Source organism: Pseudorasbora parva, chromosome 2 (genome assembly GCF_024679245.1).
Source record: "Pseudorasbora parva isolate DD20220531a chromosome 2, ASM2467924v1, whole genome shotgun sequence".
Taxonomy (NCBI): Eukaryota; Metazoa; Chordata; class Actinopteri; order Cypriniformes; family Gobionidae; genus Pseudorasbora; species Pseudorasbora parva.
The window spans coordinates 35,067,900-35,079,407 of record NC_090173.1 but is presented as its reverse complement, the minus strand read 5'-3'; the positions used below and the strand labels follow the sequence as shown (position 1 = coordinate 35,079,407).

Below are 11,508 nucleotides of genomic sequence, written 5' to 3'. Positions count from 1 at the left end.
GACATTAAACCAAGAAGATTGGGGTAGAGTTAAAGAGAGAGGAGGAGAGAGAGGGAGGGAAAAGCCAAAGGAGAGCGAGGGAAAGCAAACAAGGAGGAGAAAGTGTTGGTGCGCTGGGAGAGAAACAGGAAGTCCAACAAAAAAAGGCTGGAGGAGCTACATGTGGCAGAGGAGGGTGTGCGCTTAGCCATGGAGGGGGACAAAATCGCAGGTAAGAGAACGGCACGGCACGCCACGACTGGGACACGACCCAAAGAGATTCTCACATGCTGAAGTCCGTTTCTGCTCCTTTCCATTGCTCTGTAAGATTCTTATGGCAGTGGTCCTGTGTTTGTTGCTTAAGCTGGGATCTGAGACTGCTCCTTCCTCATTTTGTAGTTAAAATTGGATTAAACTGGCTTTTTTTTGGGACTTTGGACCAGACAAAGAATTTACACGATACCACTTCTGTCCCTGGTGGGGTTGTGCTGCAGAGCAGTGTGCATTTGTAAGATTTTCCGTTGACAGGGCTGGATTTTCCATAGGCTTTGACTGGAAGAGAGAACCCGCTCATCAGGCTATGACAACAGTCAATAAAGAGAGCTGTGTGTGTGTGTGGAAGAGACGCTCTGTATCAGTGATGTGTTGTGTTCTGCACTGTCAGCACACAGGCTTTTTGTAAATGTGTCAGGGACTCTTAGAGGATCTGGTAGGCAGAAAAAACAGCGCTGTGCAGCACACCAAAAAGTTAATACAGTATATAATACCGGCCTTTATCCTTTATCTGAGTTGACACACCTGGTAAGAGCCAGTGCCAGGATAAATATATGACGAATGACCCTTATGATCTCCATGTCCCAGATCACTTTCGAGATAGTTAGCCATCAGTCCAGGTGGGTCTATAATGGATTTGGCAGAAACTGTGGAAGAAAATAAACAACAAATTGCCCTGATCTTATTAGTAATTACTGTATTTGTACGTGAAATGTGGTTAGCACACATCATATGTTTGTATAGATAGAGAAATACACATTAATGTATTAACAACATCAAAAACATGCTTTATATTTATGCATTTTAGCAGATGCTTATATCCAAAGCAACATACAACAGAGGAACTAGGCTAAAACTCGCCACAGAGACAAAGATATTCATAGTGTAAAATCACAATTTTTTTTTTTTTTTTTTTTTTAGCAAGCTAGACTAGAAAGTAAGCTTGTTTAAGGTTGTGACATAGTAAGTGTTTGGAGACGAAGTGTGTCTTTTTAGCTGATTTTTGAAAGTTGTGCAATCAGATGGAGGTTGGCAGCTCATTCCACCAGAGATGAGCAGAGAGAGGGAAGGTTTTGGAGAGCGACTTTAATGACTTTTTGTGAAGGAACTTGCAACATATAAATGTTTTCAAAAGGGTAGAGTGAATGAATGGGTTTACAAGGCAATATTTTATATTTGATCACTGCATCACTTTGTTTAACAAATGCACCTAATTTCGAAGGATTGATCTTTTTTCTAAATGACTCTTACACTTTACACAAGCCAAAGTGTTAAGTTTAAGTCTAAGTTTCTAAGTTTACAAACATCTTACTGAAGTAAATCTATATAATATTGAGACAGAAATTATAGTGACTTTTTATCTGCATTTTATATTTTTATGTTGTCAAGCTGTGGTAATGCCATGGTACTTTTTTCTAGTGGAAAGCTAGTAAGTGGTGTAAGCAGAGCTGAATGAAAAAAACAAAAAAACAAAAATAGAACATTGAATCAGTGATGTGTAGATGGATGGAGAGAAGGGGGGGGGGTGGAAAACAGGAAAATGGTAAGTAATAGAGAATGAGAAAGAATTAACCTGTGAGGGATAACAAATACACTGTTAGGGTCTTTAGTCACATCAAACATATTTCTCAGGCTATATTCTGTTACTTCAGACTGTAGTCTCATTTTCATTTGTATCAAATAAAATAGATCATGTTTACACTGACCCCAATGTGTGATTAGGTGAGGTCTGTCCTAATAACCATAATGCCATGTTCTCATTGCATTTAACAGTAAATTATTCCACAAATACATGCACACTCGAGCTGCTTCCTCAAAACTAAAAAAAAAAAAAACACTCTTTTACAAATTTAACTTCATCATGCTTCTTACAGCTGAGCTTTATGACTTCCTCTCTTTTATATTTTACTTATGAAAGCTAAAAGAAATGATAAAATGAGAATGGAAAACAAAAATCATTTGAATAAGAAAGATTGGCAGGGTTTATAAGTCATTCATAAGTCATACAAACAATGAAATATGATGATGTGATTGATCCTTTCGAGGGATGGTATCAGGTCTAGTCTTGTCCAGAAACGGTAACTCTACTGTATAGACTCACTGAACATGTTCTATGACTGTTAAGTTCGCCAACTTTATGCTTTTAACACTTTTCAGAGATGACTCAAATGAATTATAATTTAAATCCAAAAACTGCTTGTGCTCACCCTTACGAAACAAAAATATATTGCAGTATATTGGAAAATATCATATAATACATTAGGCAATATATTCACATATATGGGATTTAATATTTATATTCTCCAATATATTGCAATAAAGCGGCAATCATTTGTACAGTATATTTTGCAATATACATATACAATATACATTGCAATATGAATAGCATATGATATATTACTACATCAATATATAATATCCTTTAATCTGGTTACTTATTCCCTGATAAAACTAAATATACCAAGGGTGTTATATCCTTGTGGTCTAACAATCTCTTATTTGTCAACATCAGCTAAAAAAACAGGAGTTATCACCAGGGCCTCGCATGTATAAAACATCATGTATAAAACTGTCATATAAGGCCAAAACAAGATGAGAGAGAAACTTGTAAATTAAAGGAAAAAGAACCTTCAGCAGGACCCCTTTGGTGTGTATGTTTAAAACGTAAACTGTCTTCCTGTTACATGCAAGCAATATCTTGTAAAGGTAGCACACACATATATGAGCTTCGGGCTGTGAAGTGCATGCACACACACTGTAAAAAAAATAAAAGAAAATAAAAAAAGTTACAGTCTGAAATTTTTAAGTACAATCCTCTTAAGTTTAAGTTATTTCAACATAGATTATGTTAAACTGACTTTAAAAAAATGAGTTACATCTTGTATAAAAAGTTTATTGTTTCTTAACTTACTTTGATTTATTTATTTAGTTTTTTTGGTCAACAAGCAAAATTCCAGTTGCAATCATTTTACACAAAATAGAACTAGTCATATGGGTACATACATACAATACTGTATATGCATGCACACATACATAACCATAAAAATATTTTTTAAAATAAAATAAATAAATAACGTTTACACTCTTATTGACCAAAAGTGTAGGCTGAAGCTAAAGCTTATCACGCCTAACTCCACACAAGCAGCACTAATTGACATTTATTTAATACATCAAATACAAGATATTCTCAATGTGTGTTTGGAAGAACATACATCGTTATTATTATATTTTTCATATTTATTATTATTATTATTATTATTATTATTATTATTATTATTATTATTATTATTATTATTATTATTATTATTATTAATATTATTACCATTATCATTTCCATTACCACTACCATCAGTCATCATTACCATCATCATTTTTTATATTTTTTCATTACCAGTCCTTTATAAAGTATTTTAAACTGTATTAATGAATTAGCCTTTTTTAATTCATCAGGGAAGCTATTCCACACCTGAACACCTTTATTTGAAGGGCAGTTTCTTCTTAAATTGGTTCTACAATATGGTATATTACACACATATGTCCCTCTAAGATCATAATTACTGTCTCTCAAATTAAACATAGCTTGCAAGGACTGTGGGAGTAAGTGTTATCTTGCCTTAAACACAAGTATAGAAGTATACAAATCTACCATGTCATAGAATTTTAATGTTTTCAGCTCAGTAAACAAAAAATTTGTTGGGGTATTATATGGAGAATGTGTGATTATTCTGATGGCCTTTTTTTGTAATAGAAAAACTGGAGTAGTTCTAGATGTATATGTATTTCCCCAGATTTCTATTCCATATGTTAAATATGGAGTGATGAGAGTACTGTACATTATATATAATGCGCTTTTATTCAAAATATATAGCAATTTATATAAAATTGCAATTGTTTTTGATATTTTCTTTTGAAAATAACTGAAAAAAATTATTTTGATGAGTTAAAACAATGTAAAAACATATGTTGTAATAACTTATTGAACAATATTTTTTTACAGGGCACATACTTTGGGTTTCCATGTTTTATGGGCACATTACATAGACATAAGTGTTTTTATACTGTACAAACTGTATTCTATCCCATACTCTACCCCTAAACCTACGCATCACAGAAAATGTTCTGCTGTTTTAGATTTTCAAAAAAGATAATTCTGTATATAAGCTTGTTTCCTCATGAGGACCAAAAAAAAATACCATGTGGTCAAAATGGTGAAAAATTTGACAAGGTCAAAATTTACTGGTATTACTAGACTTTTGGGGATATTTATTCCCCATGACATAGGCTACACACACACAAACACACACACACTTCTCTGTTTGTTTTATTCCTCTTATCTTTTTAGATAATGGTTTCAGTCTCGGCCAGGTTTGTTAAATGGTTTCCCAGGTCTTTTTAGGTAAATGGAAAAACTACTTAAAGGGGTGATGAATTGAGAAATCTATTTTCCCTTGAGCTTTTGATATATAAAATGGCATGGTCATATGAAAATATCCTGTAGTTTCAGAGCTGAAAACTTCCTTGTTAGTCAAAGAAAAGCTTTTATTGACACCAGACCCAGCAAACAAGAGATCTTGGATTACGCCAGGCTGTGACATCAGAGTGTGGTGACACTGCCTCAACATCTGATATTCTGTAACCCCGCCCACCAACTCATGCTTGACATAACACAGGCCTACATGTGAGCTAAACCGGATCCAACTTCTAAGCAATAAACATGCCGCTTCATTCAGATTTCAATATTATGAATGCATTGGATGAACTTTTTAATGAATATCCAGCTCGCGTTGGGGAACCATTATGCGTTTGTTCCTTCAATTCACCATGGATTCGTTTGTAAACAAGAGACTGGATTTGCAGACAGGATGAGATTACATGAATGAATGAAGCAACACACTAATGTGAGTAAAAAAAAAAATTATATGTTATAGTATTGCACTGTTACAGATCGTTTGATATCTATCGATTATATGTACGTGTCAAACTGAACATACCGTAGCTGTCACAGTGCTGGAGAATCCTTTATTTGAGGTGTTGTGCTAGGATTCGTGAGCACTGATCAGACTCTGACATGTATGGGCCAGGGCTCGCAAAGCCCAACGTCCCAGGGCTATGTGTGTTTTCCAGACATGCTACCAAGTGTGTTGTTTATATTTGACATATTTGAAGGAAAAATGCAATTGCGGAAGTTTTGATCATGCTTTGATTTGTCTGACTCTGCAGCGAGGTATGTTTGTGTGTGTTAGTTGATGCACGATTTGTGGTTATATCCAACGATCGGGCAGGCCAAGTAATTAAAAAAAAACATTCCAATTAATTGCGGGTGGAGGAGAGATAAATCATTGTGTTTGTTTGATAAAGACATTTTGCGATCTGGGCAAAATCTTTCCGGTTGCTGTTTCCCCACATGCTTTCAAAACAATCCCTCACATGTACTCATGGAGGAGCGGAAGCTCATTAAATATGCAAAGCTTATCCAATCGTAGCAGTGGCAGTTTACTTCCAAGTAAACCAGGATAGAAAATAGCCTATTGCTTATTACTTATTATTATGTGAAGTCGCACAGACAACAGTATAATTTTTTTTTTTTAAAACAGTTCATGACACCTTTAGAGAAGTTGTTCCACATTATTAGTCTCAGTGCTCATGCAATATGGGGAGTAAAATAATATTGTTAAAAATGTAGTTATCAAAAGATTTGTGAGTGATTTAGAGCACAGAAAAAACTCGCTCAGATAAAGGCTTATTATGTAAAGTTTCTTAAAAAAAAAAAAAAAAAAAAAAAAAAAAAACATGTATTTGAAGCTGCTGGTGCCTCAGGAACCTGTGCATGCAGGCTGGCATTTGTGCGTCAAGGTTTTTTTGAAACAACATTTAAATATAAATTCATTTTTGTCTCAAAAATCTTAGGAGGCACAGGGCATGATGCTTCTAGCTAGATTCCAGTGCCTTTCGAGAACAAATGTTACAGGCACATTCTGCTGCGCCTACATTTCTACACTCACCTGACAAAAAAAACACACTGAAAGAGTAAATCTGAGTGAACTCCCTAACAGTCTGGGTGTTAGGGACTCTCTCCAGATGTTCTGCTGCTGGAGTGTGTTATGGGGTCCTGGGAGACGGCGGCAGTGCAGATAGCCTGACTGGTGATCTGAGGCAGCGTGTAAACATGCAGAGGCTCAGGGAGGAGGAAAAGGACACTGTAGCTCTACTTTGTTCCGGGTTCCGAGTTCAGGAGACAATTTATACACATCAGGAGAATAAGCAACACAAATGTAACATAGATCACATTATACTTACAGGTCCCACCTAAATGGAAGCTAATACTGAAGTGATTGTTTACATTTTCTAGTGTCAGTGATATCTCTCTCTGGTATGTCAGTATGAAATGAGTTATAGCTTCAGACAGAATGTGTTTACAAAAGCCTCTCTTAGCCTGGTACAGCTTTTCCATGCTCTACATATAAAAGCATATAGCATGTGATCACCATCTGAAGAAGGTTTTAATTATTTCATTTCAGTTTTTGCATGCAAGAGGGGCTAGAATTCAGACTGGCATTCTCAGACGAGTGTCAAATTCCACAATTGTTTTTGCATATTTTGTGTGTAATAGCGACATCTAGTGAGTATACTGCTCTTTTTAATTTTATGAATGACCAGTACTGGGAATTTTTGAGTGTATGATGGTGTGTGAGTTGTATGGAGTTGTGTGTGTCACAGATTACAGTTAACTTACATAGTCAACATGTTTTTAAAAGCAGTTGGTAATTTTTATATATTTGATATATATAATGATCCTTCTGAAATCATATGTTGATTTGTCATGATCGTGTAACATTACCTTTTATTACACTCTAAAAAATGCTGGGTTAAAAACAACCCAAGTTGGGTTGAAAATGCACTAACCCAACAATTGGGTTGATTTTACCCAACGGTTGAGTTGTTTTAACCCAGCGGTTGGGGGAAATGTTGCTTAAGACAACCCAATTGCTTGGTTAAAACAACTCAGCCATTGGGTTAAAACAACCCAATTGTTGGGTTAGTGCATTTTCAACCCAACTTGGGTTGTTTTTAACCCAGCATTTTTTAGGGTGTATTAATAATAATTAGTTGTGTTTCTGCTGCTTAATGTTTTTGTGGAAGCTGATGCAGTTTTTTCAGGATTCTTTGATGAATAGAAAGTTTAAAAGAACAGCAATTATTTTAAATATAAATGGTTTGTGTCATTATAAATGTCTTTGCTATCACTTATTATCATTTTAATGCATCATTGGGAATATTGGGAATTATATAATTATTTAATAAATTTTTTTTAAATCTTACTTATATCAACAAATACTGACTATTTTGCTGCAAAAGGACACTAATGAATGATTTCAGAGGCATACTTGTTAAATCCAGAATATAACCTCAGAACTTTAGGAGAAAATGAATCATGCTCACTAATAGTCTTTCTGACTAATAAGCAAACTTGGACTTCTGGGTGTACGTACTTTATACTTTTATTAATATTCATGAGTCAAGCTGGCAAGAGTAATACCATGCGATTAATTAATGAGCCAGACTGACAAGATTAAATGGAAGTCATTAATTAATCACATGGTATTAATTGCCCCCCCCCCACCCACCCACCCCCACCCCCAGTCCATTTTCGGAATATTGTTCCTATATATTTAACAGCATCTCGTCATCTTCTCCCCTACCGGATTTGTGTGGTGCGTGTGTGTATATAGTGCGTTTGCAAGTCTGTATACAGAAGGCCTGGTGTTTGCATTAGACATGCCTGAAGAACTGTGAAATCTGCTTTATGATTAGTCACATACAGCTTGACTTTCCTGTTTTTGTAGGCTCCGGCCCATGACATTTCAGGACTCAGTTCCACATGTAACCCACCATCTAATAGTGTTTCCCATCAGTCATGTCACAGACACAGAAAGATTTACTTCTGGGGGATGCAAAAAACCCAACAAACCAGTCAAACAGCACCATATCTGCAGTTAGCGGATGGAATCTGTAAACAAAACCAGCTCTTCAACTTGGTAGCCAGTGCACAAACAGATCCGTTGATGTCTGTATGAAATGAAAACGTGTGCTGGTGGTTCAGCAGAAGGTGTGGGAAGAAATGTATCCCTGATGGAGTCCGAGTTAAAGATGAGGTCACTGATTTATGACACCTTGTGGCCTCCACCGGTTCTCCTCTCTGCTATAGGGGGAGCGATGGTGGCCTCAGGCAATAGATGTGTGCTCAAATTCAGGAAACTACTGGGGAAGCCACAAGCGCAGGCGTGCTCTCCTCGGGGATTCTGATGAAATATGTACCGCCGCTGCCCTCCACCTCTCGCACAGAACGAGCTCTTCCACCCACGACACACAATCTGAATAATTTTAATCTAAAAATACTCACGTTATCTCTTTTACGATTGCAAAATAGCCCCCTTTCAGGGTGTACGGGGGCGTGTTGGAAAGTTCAGTTTGAGCGTTCACTCAAATAACTCACGTTAGAAGCCAAGCAACTCGGTCAGACTGAGAGAGGGAGGAGAGAGGGCAGGAATGAGAGAGTGAAAGAGAGCGAGAGGGGGTGGGGGGTTGTCATCAGTTTCTCATTCTGAGGTCTGCTGCGTTCAGAGAGCTGGAGGAAGTGGGAAAAACTTAGTTGGTCCTTTAAGAAAGTCGTGGGCTTGGATCTGGGGACCGCTCTGATCGCTTTCTCTTTTTTTTCCTCCCCGTTACCTCCTAATTTGGGATTTGTTTGGGAGCTGGTGAGCACAAAGTCTGTGAGAGTTTCGCCTTACTGGGAAAGGTTGCTTTGATCCCGCAGATTCAGCTTCAAAATGTCTGATTCTACTGTCAATCCGCATTTGGAGGGAATAATCTCAGACTTTGAAGGTTTGTGTTCATTTTTTTTAAATAGGAAAACATTGAGTTGAGTACAAAACATTGATCAGCTACATTTAAAATAGTTCTATTACTTGTAATAGTTATTATAAAGTGTGAATGGTCATGTGAAGCTGGAGTCTCTGTTTCTATAGCTGAGTGTGCTGTGGTTGTGTCACTGAGGTCATGTGGTTGTCTACAGCTCTGTGTGCATATTTGTCATACACAGTATGTGCTATTCACTCTTTTCTGTGTGCTGTACACACAAACGGACATGCATGACAGGACACATCCTCACCGCACACGAAAAGCAACACTAACCATCAGCGCACTGACTGCGGCTATGAGGATCCCACCTGGCCGTTCGTCCTGTCCACCTCCTCGAACTTCACGTCTTTCATTTTTCATCGCCATGCTCCTGGCATTGATTTGCTCTGTCATCCCCCCTTCCCCCTTTCCTCTCGCCTGTCCTCTCTCAACACCTCTCATCCAGCTGCGAGAGACCCTGACAAACGCACACGCCTCTCAAAGACAAGACGCATTCCCACTTGTCTGGCTTTTTCAGTCCCTTCAATTCTTGAGACACAGAATGCGTCTTTTTAGACAAATATCGGGAGGTTAGAGGACGGGGAATGGCATGCGGGTCAGGGCAGGGTGGTCTTCATAAGTAAGCTGATGACCTAGCTCACCTAGATGAGAGGCTTTAGCCATGCACCTGGCTGCTTCTTCATGGATATACACTTTGTCTCAGACAGAAAGAGATGCTTTTGCCTGGAGGAGTGAATGAATGAGAGAAAAAGAGGTAGACAGTGTGTTCTGGCTTTGAGCTAAAACTTACAGACTCACAGAAAGCGCTGAATTCTGCGGGTGCTGAAAATGGAGGGTTTGCCAGGCGTAGAGTTCTCGATTTAGACGCATATTTCCGAACCTGAATGGAGATGTGTTTTTGACTGAGCCAGACGTTTGACTAAATTAGCCACATTGCGGCAAAGCGGCTTATTGTGGCCTAGAACCTTCTAAGACTGGGAAAATTCTGGGCTGTAGGTCTACTGATAAGCCATGAAATATGTTCATGTTATGGCTAATAACAATAATTGGATATTATTTAATTATATAATTAAAATTATATAATATTTTGTCTAAATAAATAAAAATAAAACACTAAAATCAATTGTTTTAAATGCAGCAAGTGAATTTATAATTCTTATTATATTCTATTTGTACAATACGATCTTCAATTTGAGATTTTATAAAGATTAATGGTTAGTAAAATATTAAAGGATACAACACAGTTTCTGCCAATCTCATGTTATTCTTGAGTACCTATAGTATCTCAGAAGAGTCTAGTTTTATCACATTTATAAAAGAGAGATACACTGTACCGATTCTTTTTGAAAACAACCGAACTCGTCCAGGTGTGCAGTGGGCGGACCTATAGAGATGCGCGCGCACGCACACACACACACACACACACACACACACACACACACACACAAATTAAATACATCATGGCATTATCCCTGGATAATTTTCGAGTCACTGGGTTATTTGCAAAGCTGATCAATGTTATATTTCCCTCACTACCAGAAACACGCTTCTTTAGTGAGTTTGTGTAGCCTACTAAAACCAAAATGACAGTTGTGTGTCGCTCAAATCAACATACGTCAATTACTCCGTTGATCTGATTGGCTGTAGCTCTATTAAATTGAGTGCAGAGGCATTTTCTTTCCTGGTTAAGTCGAAGCATTCCCCTCAATCACAGCCCAAATGGAGCAGCATCAGACTCGTATGACGACGTCAGGCTAGAAGAAAAAAACAAAAAACCAAGTCAAAATAAATGCAACTAAACAAACAAATAATTGATTGAATAATAACAGGATATCCTGTTCTACTTGTGGATATTTAGTCACTTGCTACTAAGCCAGCAAACTGGATTAGAGCGTTTTACTAGAAAGTATTTTCCAGTTGTGTGTGCGGTATGCAACAGTCTGTCAGCGGTCTCAAGCTGAGACTAAACCAATTCAGACACATTCAGTGTCAGTCATAAGTAAACACTGCAGCGAGAGTGCTTGGATGGTTGAGACAGATAGAAACATATTTGTTTATGTGTTTGTTCTCAGACTACGACAATTCTAGACCAGCCAAGTATTTATGTCTCTCGAAACAAATCCTGCTGGATTGCAGAGTGCTCTGGGTGACCTAAATGGGCAGCTTTTGGTCATTTTAGGGACACATGATGACTATTTCAGACTTGGACACATTGCTAACAGATTCACGAGAAAAAAGCACTCACATTATACTGCGACCAAACCACTTTCATGTTGTTGCATGTAAAGCTAAATGTTGTCTCTAAATTCATCATCAAGCACGGCTATTTGCAGAACG

The 11,508-nt window shown here is 37.4% G+C and overlaps 1 protein-coding gene across 3 annotated transcripts in view; it reads left to right on the top strand.

Moving 5' to 3' along the window:
• The window catches only part of septin9a (septin 9a), an 87,433-nt gene that overhangs the window by 19,454 nt on the left and 56,471 nt on the right, over window positions 1-11,508 (top strand). The window contains exon 1 of one of the 3 annotated variants that reach the window (XM_067417894.1): window positions 49-211. The exons of 1 other annotated variant lie outside the window; for it this stretch is intronic. In XM_067417894.1, the coding sequence (XP_067273995.1) occupies window positions 190-211 (22 nt within the window). In that variant the 5' untranslated portion in view covers window positions 49-189. Of the gene's footprint in view, window positions 1-48; window positions 212-8,816; window positions 9,136-11,508 lie in introns of those variants that run through there. One more of the 3 variants, XM_067417866.1, reaches the window with a different exon arrangement.